Source organism: Erigeron canadensis, chromosome 3, assembly GCF_010389155.1.
Source record: "Erigeron canadensis isolate Cc75 chromosome 3, C_canadensis_v1, whole genome shotgun sequence".
Lineage (NCBI taxonomy): Eukaryota > Viridiplantae > Streptophyta > Magnoliopsida > Asterales > Asteraceae > Erigeron > Erigeron canadensis.
In genome coordinates, this window is record NC_057763.1 from 14,683,596 (window position 1) to 14,700,811 (window position 17,216).

Genomic DNA, 17,216 nt, shown 5'->3' on the forward strand with positions numbered 1-17,216 from the left:
GTCGAAAACGGGGAAAGGTTGATTATGAAGTTGATGTCTTACATAAACAGCTGCAGCTCGGGTTATACATTGAGTTATGTATAAGCCATTTTCATCGAATCACTTACACACAACCTTTGGAACCCATTTGATTTTCGGCCCAACGGTTTTTGGCTTGATAGTCCAGAGAAAAGTTTCATCGAGTCGACGAATAGAATATGCATTCCACGGAGGATGAAAACTCGGAATTGAATATGAGAAGAGTTTTCGTGGAAGCAGTGGTGAAACAAAGTCATTCACTTTTTGCATTGGTTTTGGTGCAAGGTCAAACAGCTTCGAAAACGAATATTTGAATGACTTTGACTTAGATGACTTGGGATTGTGAATAGGCTTCCATTTTGACTTTGTCAAATGAGATTTTGCTCGGGAGATAAACAGTGAATTATCTTCAAATGAAAGGAAAGATATAGAAGTCTTGGTTCCATCAAAATTTGGTTTCGGAGAATACCTTTTATCCTTTTGCAAGGAATAGTTGGTGAATTGAGAAAATTTTCTTTCAAGGGGTTTTGGAATATTGACTTTTGGTTTGGATGGTGTTGGTTTCGGAGAGCTTTGGGGTTTCTCAATCTTTGGAACAGAAGATTCACTTGGCTGTTTCAGAAGTTTTGCAAGCTCGTCTTCAAGAGATTGTATTTTTGAAACAAGAGTGGTATTTTCTGCAAGACTAGATTCCAAAGATGAGATGCTTTCTTTGAGCTTTGTCTCAAAATCTTCCAATTTATTTGTTAAACTCCGAACCTTTGAATACCAATGATCATTTTCCTTTTCAAGATATTCAATGCTTTCCAGACTAAGATCATTCGATAATTTGAGTTTATCTAAATCTTCTTCGAGTTTGTCATTCTCTTTCTTAAAAAGATCATTTGATAATTTGATTTTGTCATTCTCTTCTTTAAGTTTGTCATTCTCAGTCTTGATCCCATGAAACTTGTTAAAAGCATAAAATTTGGTAGAATAAATCTTTACAGCACAAGGAAAAATATGAGGTTGTACGGAAGTAGTTTGACAACATGTGCACACCCTATTTTTATGACGGTACTCTTGATCCCAAGTAGGTTCTGTTGTCATGTTCGAAAATAACTCTTTCAAAATGGGATCATCCGAGAAAATGTCTAAAGGAGTCGACATCTTGACTAAAATTCAGTCCAAATATTCAGCCGTAGTTTAAAAGAAAACTAGGCCCAACAATTAATATTATCTAGCCCAAAAATAATAACAAATGAACAATTTGTCAAATGACACAAATTCAGCCCAAACGATACTTGATGTTTAGCCCAATACTTAAAGACTAACCCAATTTACAAAGTTAGCCCAAAAGTTGATGTGGCCCAATTGAGAGCAATATTCACGTAAAAGAAAAACTAGAACAAATTTATAATTCAAGCTTCAATTTAAAATATGGACAAAGAGTATGACAACTCTATGATATTATCCAATGAATTGATGACTTCTACAATGAATTGAATAAAAATAAAAAATAATAATGTCAGAGCACAGGACTCTATATTCACGTGAAGACCCACAACGAAATTCAACCAACCAATTAGAAATCAACAGCACAACATCCACTACCTTACGCGTGTCACTATTCCTGACGATAAAGTTACTTTTGCTTCACGCGTTTTCTTAGAAAAATGTGAATCCAGCTGTGAGTTTACGTTATACCTTTCCAAAGTGATTTTCTTTTTAATAAAAAGATATCCACAAACAGTTACAAAAGATAAATAATGAACTAATGCTCTCTGCTTATCTCTCTATCTTTCAATCAAGAAAATATTTCTTCAACCACAAATTGTCTATTACTTTCTGTCTTTCAATTACCAGCCGATATATGGTAAAAAAAATAGTGATCGAGCAAGAGACCCAAGTAAACAGTACTACAAACAAATAAGATTCATGTCGATCGACGAAGGTAGGTGTTATTTCATGATTCCAAACGGGTTTTGCAAAGGGATGGGTTTAGGAAAGTTGGGATGATGAAATGGGTTATGTAAAGGAAATGGGTTTTGGAAATGATATGTTTTGAGATGGGTTGGGATCGGGTAAGGGTTTAGGTAAAAGTATGAATAAATTTTTTTTTTTTTTTTTTTTTTTTTTTTTTTTTTTTTTTTTATGAACTAATACCTGGTTTCAGATTTCAAGAACAAATACCGGGTTTCAAAAATGATGTTAAAATGCCGGTTTTCAGTTTGAAGTATTAATGTTGGATTTCAAAATAAAGGACTAATGCCGGTTTTCAAATTGAATTACTAATGTCGAATACCGGTTTTTAGTTAAACAGAACAAATATCGGCTTTCATAAAAAAATTTGGGCAGAGTTTGGTATAGAAAATGATGAATAAGAGAACTAATACCGGTTTTGGGGTAAACCAGGTATTATGATGTCAACAATACACAACCACACAGCGGGAAGTCAAAAAGTGGGGTGAAAGCCGGTTTTGAATACCGGTTTTGAAAATCTGATGAATAAATGGAATCCCAGTAAAGGAACAGAGATTCAGACGAAAAATGAAGAAAAACGGTATTTGAGCGGTAGCAGTTGAAGGTAGGAATAAAAAAACGGCGGCCTGTAAATCGAAAGGAATCAGAAGGAATCAAATCTTGGAACAGGTCGGATTTTTCCCATAAGCTCTGATACCAAATGTAAACAATTAAATTGACTACTAATGTTGGTAAAATGTTGGAATCCCGGTTTTGGTTTTAGTATGTATAAAGAGTGTGTTTTAGTGTGTGTTTTGAGGGAATACCAGTATTAGTATAGATTTGATATTGAGAATGATTTTATTATATGAAAGGGTTAATTACAAATGGGGTGGAAGGGGATATTTATACATTTTACTAATTAACATTAACACCCCTTTCACTAATATAATTTTACAATTAAACACCATAAATTATAAAGCTAACAGTGCTAATGTCACTTGAAACTTTCTCCAACTTTTTCGAATCGATATCCAACTCGACTCATTTAAGATGCTTGTACCCGACACAAATCGATTCCAGGATCTGGTAGGTCAAGAACAATATACGTATAGGGTGATGGGTGATGATCTGTACAAAATAGTCGCATATCACCAAACGTGATTTTAAGTGTTATACCTTATAGTATAGTGAAACATGTTTCATGGTCTACAGCTAAAAAAATAATGGTATTTTAATTGTTGTACCCATGAGCATTGGCGTGAGCAGCTAAGCTAAGGTCGGAAAGGAAGAATGGGTGGGCTTACGGTATAGTGAAACATGTTTCATGATGTACGGATAATCATCCATACTTAAAAGGCCATATAAGCAATGTTACCTCAACTAAATGGTTCATATCAAATAAAATGACAGTCATGTTATATTGTCAACATAGTTTGAAAGCCGAGTGATTTAGATATAACTTTGACAACTTTTTAATAAATTAAAAAGAAATAAGAAAAATATGATGTTCAAGAATAATGAGACAAACACGAAAGCAGAACTCGATTTCATATCACAAATTTAATAATAGCTTCCAATATCAATAACCTAAAAGGATAATAAAACTATCCTTTAGTATGGGTTATAGAGCTGTTGTAAAATTGTCTGATTCCAAAAAGAAAAGTTTGGGTGAAAAGGTATATCGCATATATATATATATATATTTTGGATATGTTTGTAACACCCCGACTAAGGCGGAAACACGAGATGCCACAGAACGACATGGTACAAAAGATTTAAATATAAAACATCAACTCAAGTTTTCAAATGACATTCAAAATCCAAAAGATTACAAATTAAAGATGACGTCCAAATCCATTACACAACCAAATTCATAATTAAAATGATTAAATGTTTGCAATACTCGTCCAACCATACAAGCATATTAGAGTCCAAAAGGGTGGTCCACGCTACGCACCTAAATCTTTAACCTGAAAAGCATGAAGAAGAAGAAGTGTCAACTACGAGAGTTGAGTGAGTTCATAGGTTTTTAACTAACAACATAAAGTGTATATATATATATCCATCATAACCAAAAATTTGAGAGTCACCAAAATTTCCATGTATACCTCCAATGTCGCATTTGGAAAGCGTATGTTCCACTTACTATAATCAACGTAGTAAAATTTCTATCATATAACCACGAGGGTATAATTCAATCAACCTTGATGAGTAAATGCTTGAGCCACTACTACTACCATTTTTTTTCGAAGTCCAATAATAAATAGATAAATCTTGCACGAGCTGTCAATCAAGTGCCGTAACAATAATAATAAAAAGGGGTCGTGCCATGGAGACGACCTAAGTAAGGTAGCTAGAACACCCGTGGTCGGACTGGAAGTGGAGGTTGTCACAAAGACAACCAACCTTCCACCGTTACACAATTGGGTGGGTGGACGAAACCTAGTTGCGCAACTAACTAACTACAGGCCTCCATAATCGGAGTAAATAGTAGTGAACCGAAGAAAGCGGTTTGACAGAACTCAAGCTCATCATATAAATCATTTATCATAATGAACATACGAAACAATTTCATTTCATAATCATAATATCAAGAATCATTTCATATATTTGTAATAATAAAAGCAATTTAGCTTATATATCATGCTTTTCACCCCGATAGTTAAAACACATAAAATAGTTTGAAAGGGGGCTATGACTCACTTGAATTGAGAGTGAAAGAGGGCTGATCAAAAGTGAGATCTCCGGCTAGTGGTGTCTTTCCTCAAGCAAGCCTAAACCATGGTATTCGAAATATGCACAACGTAAGTGTCAAAAAAAGTTCTTAGTGTCATAAAAACCATAAAAATGTGAAAAATGACAAAATGACAAAAATATGGGAGAAATTTAAGTTGATGTTGTAAGACGATTAGAAGTGAGGATACTTAGCTTTTAAGTCTGCTTATTCGTAATATAACTACTTAGTTCAGTGATTACAATTTGGGATATATTGGTAGACACAAAGTAGTAAGGTTCCTTAATTTGAACTTAAATTATACAATGTCTTGTGGGAAACATATTCAGATATATGGCTAAGAATGCTTGCTTTTCAGTAATGAATTGATCTAGTCCTTAAATTTTGTGAAAGATCTAATATTACTATAGGATTTGTTCAATGTATAGGCAAAAACCTCTACAACTCATGAGCATGAAAGTTAAATGTGATATTGTTAATGCAAATGAAATGAATTAATACATAAGTTTTTTTTTGAAATTTCAATTGTTTTTTGTTAATTAACATTCATGAAGTTTTTTTGAAATTTCAATTGTTTTTTGTTGATAAGTATGCTTAACAAAGATTGGACTTACCTTAGATCCTGTAATGATTTCTAGGTTAAGATTTTGGTTGTTTTGCATATATATGATATTATATTGTTTTTGATGCATTGATGAAGTTTGTTAAGTGTGCAGGTTACAGATAATAAACTCATTTTACATGAAATTGGCATCAAATATTGATATTGTGATTAAAGGCAAAACTGTTTCCGCTTGCTTTTAGAATTGCATTGCGATGGACAATAAAAGGTGCTCAGAAATTACAAGAACTGTGCTACAAGGATGGATTGCCTTGTATTTATTAACCTAAGACTTAGTGTGATAGGTTATACCTGTATCATCAGGATCACAACCTAAGATGTAATGTGATAGGTTGTTGATATGATATTTTGATGCATTATACATTAAATATGCTTTGATGTAAGTTTGCATTTGTTGAGTTAAACATCAATGAAGAAATAATCGATTTTATGTCAAGATAATAATCTAAGATTTATTTGATACATTATGTTGATGACAAGTTAGTACGGATGATTTACGATTGCATATTCGGGTAGATACAGATTTTTAGTAACGAGTATCTACAGGTTTATGTTTCTGGAATTTTTATAGTTTTCCTTAATAAGTTTTCTGGAAAATTGACAAAATTTGGCTAAGGAAAGCAATTCGTGTGAATTCAATGCTGAAAATTCGACTTCGTTCGCTGAAGTCAGCAAGAAGCCCACGAAGGACTCCTTCGGCCCGGCTGTGAAGTCCCTCACCGATGGTTTAACCCACGAGTGTAAAATACAACAAGTCAAGTATGCACTAGATGAGGACTAGTATTTACGTAAATATAAATGCAAGAATATAAATAAGTAAATACAAGACTTAAGCAATAAATAAGCAAGTTAAATAAAGGTGGAACACGAAAGTAATTTTAATGTGTATTTTATTTATTGATGTATAAACAAAATACAAGGTTGTTGCGGAACCTAGATAATGCCAAGGTAAGTATCTAAACAACCTTATCAATTACAAGTGATCTATACTTGCTAAATAATCTCCTTGATCGAAATACTTAAAGTTGTGAAGTATAACTGTTTGGATCGAGAGTATTTAGACAAGTTCACCAAATTGCAAAAGTAATTTGAAAGAGGAAAATGACTTAGTATTTATAGGCAAAATAATCTCTACAGTGATTATTTTGCCGTACACATGTGGTTGGGAGCATTTAAGGAACTTTGGTATTTTCTTTAAATGCAATACTAAAAGTACAAGGATAAAGTCACATTGATAGTGACTTGTCACCTTTTAGCCAACCACCTTTACACGCGTGTAAAACCTTTACAAGGGACAAAAGAGATATCCGGGTAAAAGCGTGTAAAGGTATAAAGTCAACTCCTCGTAATCAGTGTTCAGACTTGTAAGGTCTAGAACACTGACAAGGACTCCAGTTGTTGATCTGGTAAGCCTGCCAGTGGGCTCCGCCACATGTCAGTCTTCTTCTTCAAACTTCAGACTTTGTCTTCAGTGAGAATGTTCTTCAGTGAAGTAGATCTGGATTGGAGTGAAGTTCAATAAGCAAATCTGGAGGACTCTAGATTTCCTGTACAAGTAGACGCTTACTGGACTTCCATAATTTCTGGACAAATCTTCAGGATTACTCCAGTCTTCAAGTCTGGAGCTAGTCCCGTAAAAGCTGGACCTAACACCGGCCCACGAACTTATGGTATAAATATGGGTTTAACCTTAATTAATTACTTTTATCCGAAATTAAACCCTAAAATTACCACACGAACTTGCCTTCCTCGTGCGAACTATTCATTCATTGCTATTTTCGATCGAATTCATCCCTTTTTCGTGTATGTTACTCAGATTTATTGGTACTTTCACGATCTATGATTGATTGTTGATGTTTTGACTATGAGAATCAACGATTTCATGTCGTTATAATGCCCAAATTTTGAATCTTCTTCGCGTGAACAGTAACTAGGACGAACCAAGAATTTGATCTTCAATTTTTGATGATTTGGACTTAAAATTGGATTAATTGATGTTTGTACACCTTAAATCTAAAATAAGTTCGTATTAACGTACTTAAATTCAAGATTAATTGAAGATATTATGATTCAGTCACTATTCACATGAAGAACATCAAGAACAAGAACCACTTCGTGTTCATCGAATTTGTTTCGATTGTTGATTTTCTAGGCATTTAATAAATGATATGCATGAAAACAAGTCCAAGTTGATGATTTAATTTCATTGAATCGTCGAATGGAGGTGTTTATGCCTTATGTTTCTGGGTTCACGAAGAACACTTCGTGCTGACGTTGCACGAAGAGGGTTAGCCTCGTGCTGACGTCACACGAATGTGGTCGTGACACTTAGGAAATTTCTGATATTTTTGTTTCTAACTTTTCATTTTCTAGTCGTTTTTTGTCTGTTTTTGTGCACGTATGGCAGGACAAGGTGCAGGAGCTCGTGTGTTCTTCAAGGATCACAATGCGGCACTCGATCTTAGTATTACGCAGATGGGGTGCACATCAGAGTTTCACGGAGTCCTACAGTTTGCTGTGACAAAGAACCCTCTGTTGGTGATAAGTCTCATTAGGGAGTTTTGGAACTCAGCCCGTTCAGTGCAGATGGGTGATCATATGTACATTCGCAATACTATTGGAGGACGTTCATTCTCATTCTCGGTTGGAGACTTACGGACGATATTACACTTAGGTGATGTCGAGATAGAGCAAGGTCCGACTGAATTTTTAGAGGAATTTTGTGATGGTGCTCTACGTTGTATGGGGTATACTAGTGCTATTACTCACCCATATTTCAGAAATCATCTTCGTGGCAAATGGAAGTTGCTAGCTTACTATTTGTTGAGGTCCATTAGTCATCCGAGTACATGCTATGACCAGATGAATATCCAGAACGCTTATCAGATGGTTGCCTTGGTGCTGAACAAGCCGTATAGCTTTTCTCAGTACATTTTTGATAATTTAGAGAAGCAGTTGAGGTCATTTGATACAGATAAGAAATTCTTTCTGTTTCCAAGATTTGTGATGATAATCATTCGTCACTTTGCAGCTGAATTGCCATTTGACGGTCCTACTTCAATTAAGGTCGTCTTACTTATAAGGCATTTGTTGAAAGTATGAAGCACTTGTCAGGTAGAAATGTTCCGGTACATGTTGATAATCCACCTTTGTTCGGGCATTTGATTGATCCTAACTATGTTGCCCCTAGACAAGGTTGGGAAGATGAAGAACTCGTTGCTGCTGCAGCTGGTGATGATCAGGCTCAAGATAACCCTGAAGAAGAGCGAGCTGATCAGTTTGAGGGACTCAATGATGTTCCTTTATATGCTGGTGATCTGGAGCATGATCCAGATATGGATGCTCTTATGGAGGATATTGATGATCCTGCAAATCTTGTTCCACCAACTTCTGGAGTTTCTATTTCTATCTTTGCTCCAGTTGGTGATGATGTTGGTCCTTCTAAGCTACCAGTTACTGTTAATGTTGGTGATGACTCAGAAGATGATGAAGAAGAGGTTGAAAGATTGCCGAAGTGAAGAAGAAGACAAGGAAAAGGAGTTGATGTTGTGCAGAGACTCCAACTTCTCAGCGATCTCAAGCTAAAGTTGATAGAGATTTTGCTATGTATCAAGCTGCTATGGAGAGGTCTCATGCACCTAATGTTGGTGATACTCCATCAGTTGCTGCTTTAAGAGCTTTTGTCTCCGAGATTCCTGTTTCTGTGTCTACTACTTCTACTGATGTTGTTGTTGGGGAGAGAAGGTCGAGACCAAAATTTATTATAAGAGGAATTGGTTCTCGCGCACAAGTTGTCACTGAGGCTACAACTGTTACGATTCCTACTGCTCCGGAGTCTACAGTTCATCAAGAGCCAGAGTCGACAGTTGCTGCTAGGCCTTCGTCTGTTCCTATTCAGGCTACAGTTCTTGTTTCTACAATTATGGGACGTCTGTTGGCTCCTCTGCAACGACCTCAGATGCCTCCCACAGGAACTTTCAGTGCTCGTATGCCTTCATTTGAAGCTACGATGCCACCTCATGCCTCTACATTTGATGTTGCTTCTATGTCACGTCCAGTTGTTCCTGTTCAAGTGCAACTGAGTCGTTTGTTTTCTGAGAAGAAGATGTTAGAGATGAGGGTTACAGCTTTGGAGAAGCAGCTAAAGCTCCAAGCTGCCAAGCATCAAGAAGAGATGGACTTAATGACAACACTTGTTCATTCTCTTGGTTCTAGACTTGACCAATTCTTGGTTCAAGGGGGAGATAAGAGTGGTTGTAAGGATGATGAGCTAGCAAAGAAGACTAGAGATGATGATCATGAAGATCAAGATCGAACTCAAGATCCAAATCAACGACAACCAGATGTCAGTGAGCCAGAGAATAGAAGTCAAGGTCAAGATGCTGCTGGTGATGCTATGGATACAGAGACTGCAGATATTCAGGGGGAGTCGGCAAGATAAACTGAGTCGGAGATTGCTGGTACAGTTGGTGCTAGTACTTCTAAGACTCAAGATAAAGGTAAAGCTGTTATGGTTGCAGTTATGGGTGAAATTTCAGGTTTCATTATCTTAGGACCTCAAGATCATGGACCTTCAGGATCTTGACATGCCTTGACGAATTACTAACGATAAACTTCAAGTATTGTTTCTATGAGAATATTATGGAGGTAACTTGATATTTATCACAAGGGAAATATCTCTAACGGTATAAAAGAGATTCAACACATGTCTTATTTGATCAACACGCAAAGAAGACTTAGTCCAACATAATAATCGGACTTCAAGAGGAACTCAGCATGAGGAGAATATGTTCAAACGGCTACAATATCAGTCAAGATATGCTCTAACGTTCACCAGATGAAGACCAGGAAGATCCATGTAATTTCGGAAAATTAGTTACTAGGCTGCTCTATATAGACAAGGACCTGATCGATCATAGGATATACAACGTTACACACCCTCACATATTTACTTGCTTATTTTCTCTACTCATACTTGTAAACAACCAACACACTTTTCTTTACTTAGAAAGATCGATCAATTCGCTCTATCATTGTAACCAATTTACACCATTAATAAAAGAACAAGGCAGGGACGATTGCTTCCTCCCGGGGTTTTTATGTCGGCAATCCATAAAGGATTAAGGGCATTTCCTTGATAACAAATCTTGGTGTTCTTTTTTCCTTTCTCTTTATTTTCCGCATTTATTTACGTTTATCTTTCTTTATCTTGCTTAATCTATCTTATATTTGATTATATAGTTATTTGTGAAATCTTTTGACTACCTTCTTTTGTTTAAGTCGACATAATCTTGATTTATCATACTTATTTTAAACGCATCTTTGAATCTAAAGCAATTTTACAAGCCCTAAACCTCACGAACGAAAGTTTGGTTACATAATTGATCTAAGTCTTCAAGGTTGATTATCTTGGATAATTTTTGACCAAAACAATTTGGCGCCCACCGTGGGGCAAAAGGTGCTTTCGATCTGATAAAAAATCTTTTTGATTTTCATAAATCTCGATTTTTCAAAATCTAATACCGAAGATGTCGACTCAACCAACTAATTCTTCGCAAATTACTCCTGTTCTTTCTTCTCCCTTGCCTCCTCCACCTCCAGGACGTGCTTCTTATCGAAGAAACAAGAACAATGCTGCTGGAACTTCTGCCCAGGAAAAAGGAAAGGAGCCAATGGATTCATTCCAGATCCCAGACTTATCTGGAGAAATTCCGGCGGGAAACTCATCTCAGGAGAATGTAAGATCAAGCCAGACTCAAAGAAGGAGTTTTTACGACGATTATGGCAATCCGGATCCCTACAATACCGGATCTAGGAATGTTAACTCTGAAGAACTGCCTGACTTGTTTACTATTTTGCAGAATCTTGATAAGACAATTAAGACTAATCAAGAATATAATCAGGCACAATTAAAAATTCTTGAGTCAAGGATTTTTGAAAATAGACCACTGATGACTCCTAGGAATTTGTTTTCAACGACTCCAACTGCTCCTGAGTCTGCTCCTATTAATATGTCGATGCCAACTGCGACTCCTAATTTTGGGAGTAATATTCCGCAAAACACTCATGTTGCTGGAACATCGGCCATCATGAGTGCAGGTTTGAACAATTCTAATAATTTTGCTGGATCTTTTGCTTTTACTAATCCATCGCACGGACAAGGAGCAAATGATTACATCGCTAGAGAATTTCATAGGATTAAAGACATGATTTCGAGCGTTCCTGGATTTTGCAATCCAATTCCTGAAGTTAACCCTGTGTCCTATCTAATCAACAGATATGGCGACATGATTGCGAACGTAGAAATCCCGAAGAAATTCCAAGTTCCAAATATGAAACCATATGATGGAACCACTGACCCACAGGAGCATATCGCGCTGTATCTGGAGAAAATGGAAACGGTGCCGATACCATCAAATTTGAAAGAAGCTTGCTTATGCAGAAGCTTTGGATCGACACTATCTGGATCAGCCTTAAAATGGCTGCAGAGTTTGCCTCCTCTATCTATTAATTCTTTCGCTGATTTAACAAATTTATTTTATAGTCAATTTTCATGCAGTAGGACTTTTGAGAAATTGATTGATGATCTATATAAAATAATTCAAAAACCGCATGAATCACTTAGAGATTTTATGACTAGATTTACAAAAGAATCTCTTAATATTCCTAAATTAGATATGTTGACCGCTATTCAAGCTTTGCAGAGAGGTTTCCATAAAGGATCTAAATTCCAGGAAGATCTCATAATGACGCCATGCAGAAATTTAGATGAAGCAAAAGTAAGGGCAGCAAGATTTATAAGGCTCGAAGAAAATGAACTTACAACTTTGAAATTAGATGCCTTATCATATGATCATCCAAATCGGAAGGCAGAAACCCAGGTGTTTAAACCGAGACACAAACCTTGCTCAAGACATGTCGTTGAAGAAGTTGACGGGGTCGAATATCCAACTTTGGCATCATACTGTTTCTCTGTAGGAACTCCTGGCATTATAATGGCGCTTAGAGATCTTGGAGACAAGGTGAGATGGCCTCAGAAGAAAAATGACGGATACTTCAAGAAGAAAGATCCTAGCCAGTGGTGTGCTTATCATGAAGACTTTGGCCATATCACCGAAGATTGCAAGATGTTAAGAAGAGAAATATCCACTTTATTAGCAAAAGGATATTTGACAGAACTCCTTGGAAGGAAGAAGGCCAAAGATGTTGAAGGCTTGGACTTTTCCAAACCAAAATCAACACAAAAAGCAGATTCCCCACCAGCGAATGCAAAAGTAATTAATACCATCTCTAGGATGGGAAGTGCGCGGGACAATATATTCAGCAGCAAAAAGACTTGCAAAGCAAAGCAGATAAAGGAGAAAGAAATGTGAAGAAAGCATCAATTTCGGACTCAGACATTATCTCCTTTGAAGAAGATTTTGATGATATCATGGAACCTCATCATGATGGGCTGGTAATTACTCTTTTTATCGCTAACCATTATGTTCGCAGGATTTTGATAGATAATGGGAGCTTAGTGAATATCATCAAGCTGGAGACATTACGAAGAATAGATATCTCGGAAGAAGATATCAATGGAAAGGCTTTTCCATTGATTGGATTCAGTGGGGAAACTAAATATACAGTTGGTGAAATAAAATTGCCAGTTTATGTTGGAGGGATGAATTCGATGCAGAAATTCTGTGTCGTAAATTGTCTCCCAGGATGCAACATAATCTTGGGAAGACCCTGGATACACGAAATGAAGGCAGTACCTTCATCATATCACCAATGTGTTAAACTTCCAACACCTTGGGGAGTAGTTACTGTCAAGGGAGATTAGCAAGAAGCAAGAGAATGCTACACATCCAGCATGAAGTCAGCTGCAAAGCCAATTTCATAATAGCAATTACAGAAAAGGGTCTTCGATGTAGACAAACCAGAAGAGCGAGATGTAAAGGAAGTTATCTTGGTTCCTGAAGATCCTAACCTTAAAGTTTTAATAGGGAAAAAGATATCAAAAGATATGGAAGTCAAATTTACTGATTTCCTCAAAGCTAGAATGAAGACTTTCGCTTGGAAACAAGAAGATATGACTGGAATATCAAGAGATGTCATCACACACAAGCTGGGAATCGACAAAAGCTTCAAGCCTATTCAGCAAAAAAGAAAAAAAATTGCTCCTGAAAGAAATGCTATAATCCAGGAAGATGTTGAAAGATTATTAAAGGCTAAAATGATCAGAGAAGTTAAATTCCCATAATGGCTGGCAAACGTGGTGGTCGTACAAAAGAAAAATGGAAAATGGAGAGTTTGTGTAGATTTTACTGATCTAATCAAAGCTTGTCCAAAAGATCCATTTCCACTACCACATATTGATGCAATGGTCGATGCAACTTCGGGACATGAGATGCTAACATTCATGGATGCCTCCTCGGGATTTCAACAGATACAAATGGAATCTGAAGATCAGGAAGCCATAGCCTTCATGACACCAACAGGTATTTATTGTTATATTGCAATGCCTTTTGGTCTTAAAAATGCAGGTGCAACATATCAAAGGCTAGTGAATATGATGTTCAAAGATCAACTGGGGGATACCATGGAAGTCTTTATAGACGATATGGTGGTAAAGTCCAAGAGAGCTGAAGATCACTTAAAGGATCTTGAAGTAGCCTTCAACATCCTGGACAAGTACAATATGAAGTTAAATCCCGCCAAGTGTAATTTTGGAGTCGGAGCTGGAAAATTCTTAGGATATATGGTCACCAAAAGAGGAATTGAAGCTAGCCCGGAGCAAAATAAAGCAATATTAAATTTGAAGTCTCCGTCGAATGCTAAAGACATCCAAAGATTAATTGGCAGATTAGCAGCTCTCAACAGATTCATTTCAAGATCCTCAGATAGATGCAAAGAATTTTACGATATTCTGAAAAAGAATAAGAAATTCGAATGGGGTGAAAAGCAAGAAGAGGCCTTTCAGGAATTAAAAAAGTACTTATCAACCACTCCGCTGCTGATGAAGCCTGGAGATGGTGAGCCTTTATATCTTTACATGGCAGTATCATCAAATGCAGTAAGCACAGTTCTTGTAAAGGTATCTGAAGGCATACAAAATCCTGTCTACTACGTAAGTAAAAGTTTAATTGATGCTGAAACTAGGTACTCTCATCTCAAAAAACTCATACTTGAGTCATGGCATCTACTAAACTTAGACATTATTTTAAAACGCATGCTATACATGTTAGGACAAATTACCCCATAAAATGTATGCTTAGAAAACCTGAAGTGTCAGGAAGAATGGCTAAATGGTCTGTAAAATTAAGTGCCTTTAACTTAGTATATGAACCTAGAAATGCTATAAAATCTCAAGCTTTAGCTAATTTTGTGGCTGATTTTAGTACTGACTTACAACAAGAAGTGGACTTAGAAGTTAAAATGCTAGAAGAAGCAACTGAAAAATGGATCCTATATACTGATGGTGCTGCTAATGTTAAAGGAATAGGATTAGGTATCGTACTAAAATCGCCACAGGGGGATATCATACCCCAAGCAGTAAATTGTCATTTCATAGCTACTAATAATGAAGCAGAATACGAAGCTTTAATTTCTGGTATGCAATTGGCTAAAGATATGAATATTAGGAACCTTAAAGTATATGTAGATTCATTACTTTTAGCAAATCATTTTAATGGATTATACGCTGCGATAGGAGAAAAATTAATACAATATCTAGATATAGTTAAAAATTAGCTAAAAATTTTGACTTATTCGATATAGAACAAGTACCTAGAGAAGAAAATGTTGAAGCTGATGCCTTAGCAAACGTAGGTTCAACATTTAAGATGTCGTCTGAAACTAGTATTCCTATAGTTCATGTTCTATATCCTGCCATAGATAAAGAGTCTCATAAAACTTTAGCTATTCAAGATAGTGAAACTGGAGAATCTGAAAACAATCAAACTTCATGGATGACACCTATAAAGGAATATATAAGCAATGGGACAATTCCTAAGGATGAAAACCCAAAGGCTTTTTGAATGAAAACTGCACATTATTCTATGATAAATGGTATCTTGTATAGAAAGTCTCTTGCAGGACCATATATTAGGTGTTTAGAGGAACCCGAGATCAAAGAGGTTCTTAAAGATATTCACGAAGGAGAATGTGGGAACCACATAGCTAGAAGATCCTTACATTCGAAAATCTTAAGGACTGGTTATTATTGGCCAACCATGAAACAAGATGCTGAAGATTATGCTAGGAAGTGTGATGCTTGTCAAAGACATAACAACATTCATCATCAACCAGCTGAACCTATGTATCCAGTTTTGTCACCATGGCCATTCATGAAGTGGGGAATGGATATTGTAGGACCAATGACAGAATCTTCAGCGGGGAAGAAATATTTTTTGGCAATGACAGATTATTTTTCAAAATGGATTGAAGCTGAAGCATATTCCGAGATCCAGGAGTCTCATGTTATATCCTTCATCAAAAGGAATATATTGACCAGCTGAGATAATTTGTGACAATGGTTCACAATTTATTGGAAAGAAAACCACAAATTTCTGTGAAAGATGGGGAATCAAGATGATCACTTCTACCCCTGTTCATCCTCAAGCCAATGGTCAAGCGGAGTCAAGTAATAAGATTATTATGAAGAATCTAAAGAAAAGACTGGGACAGGCCAAAGGAAAATGGGCTGAAAAGTTACCATTTGTCTTATGGGCTGATCGCACAACCTCTAAAAATGAAACTGGGCAAACCCCATTTTCGCTTGTTTTTGGAGCAGAAGCAGTATTGCCCACTGAAATGGACTTACCAACTGCTAGGATAAGTCTTTTGACTTATGAGAAAAACAAAGAATTAATGTTTGAAAGCTTGGAAGCTCTAGATGAATTACAAGAAAAAACCAGAATAAGAATAACAGCTTATCAACAACGAATTGCCAAGTCTTATAATAAGAATTTAAGATTAAAACGATTTCAAGTTGGGGATTTGGTGTTAAAGAAAGCTTTGATCAAGCCTGATGGGAAATTGAACCCGAAATGGGAAAGACCTTATTTGATCGAGGCAGAAGCTGGTAAAGGATCTTATTGGTTACAAGATCTAGAAGGTAAATTAGTTCCAAGAGCTTGGAACGCCATCCACCTTAAATTATATCATGTCTAATTAATTTTGTCTCATTGACAAAATCAGGTATGATTTCTAAATCCTTTTTTATTTATTCATTTATTTGTTTATTCTTCAAAATGATGATACTGACTTGAGCGGCGGAGTGGCGTTAGCCAAATGGTTAACGTCAGTTTCTAAGGATTTCAATTTGTAGGATCTCAAAGGATATTCAGCATCATACATAGCAACGTGGAACAAAGTCTTCACCTTTTGGCTTTCACGCCAACTTTTGGTTGGGGGTTTTCACCCTCTCTTACGATTTGCCCATGTCGCACGTTCATTAATTTCACAGCTGAAGGGTTAAATTCTAAGGTTGTCGAAATTAATTCTACCGATTATCGATGTCACCATCGATCTCCCGAAATGGCTAACCACACCACCCATTACACAAACACGTATGAAAAGGCTAACCACGCCTCCCAAGCATGTTCAAGATATTGAGACACCCTCATTATCTTAGACTCCAATGTCCCTATGAGAATATTAAAATTAAGAATTCCCTTCTTAATTTTAATCCCCTCCAAAGATCATATCGGTCCCATTTATATTTTATTGCTACAGGAATATAGTGGAATTGACAAACAATTAAGACGCTGGATGCTTGAAGATCATAATTTACAAGTGGATCTTAATTACATATCACAAGGTGCATGTATCTTACCCTATAATTATTGCTTTGATTTGATTTATTACTGTTGATATAGTCAAATAAGTCAAGGGTAATAACTAACTGACATG

The 17,216-nt window shown here is 36.2% G+C and overlaps 1 protein-coding gene and 2 long non-coding RNA genes across 3 annotated transcripts; 2 read left to right on the forward strand and 1 right to left on the reverse strand.

Moving 5' to 3' along the window:
- Positions 1–1,738: 1,738 nt before the first annotated feature.
- LOC122594438 lies at positions 1,739–2,749 on the forward strand. The gene is made up of 2 exons (XR_006323000.1): positions 1,739–1,951; positions 2,413–2,749. It is a non-coding gene; the product is annotated as an uncharacterized LOC122594438 (long non-coding RNA).
- A 1,055-nt stretch (positions 2,750–3,804) lies between these two features.
- LOC122590926 lies at positions 3,805–4,705 on the reverse strand. Its single transcript, XR_006322635.1, has 2 exons — positions 4,666–4,705; positions 3,805–3,932 (listed from the first exon to the last, which is right to left on the reverse strand). It is a non-coding gene; the product is annotated as an uncharacterized LOC122590926 (long non-coding RNA).
- A 6,141-nt stretch (positions 4,706–10,846) lies between these two features.
- Positions 10,847–12,691, forward strand: LOC122591543. The gene has a single exon (XM_043763806.1). The coding sequence runs from the start codon at positions 10,847–10,849 to the stop codon at positions 12,689–12,691; it is 1,845 nt and encodes a 614-aa protein (XP_043619741.1).
- Positions 12,692–17,216: the final 4,525 nt, after the last annotated feature.

What these genes read in the sequence shown, in the direction of transcription:
- LOC122591543 (XM_043763806.1), top strand. Translation starts at nt 10,847, where the DNA reads ATGTCGACTCAACCAACTAATTCTTCGCAAATTACTCCTGTTCTTTCT.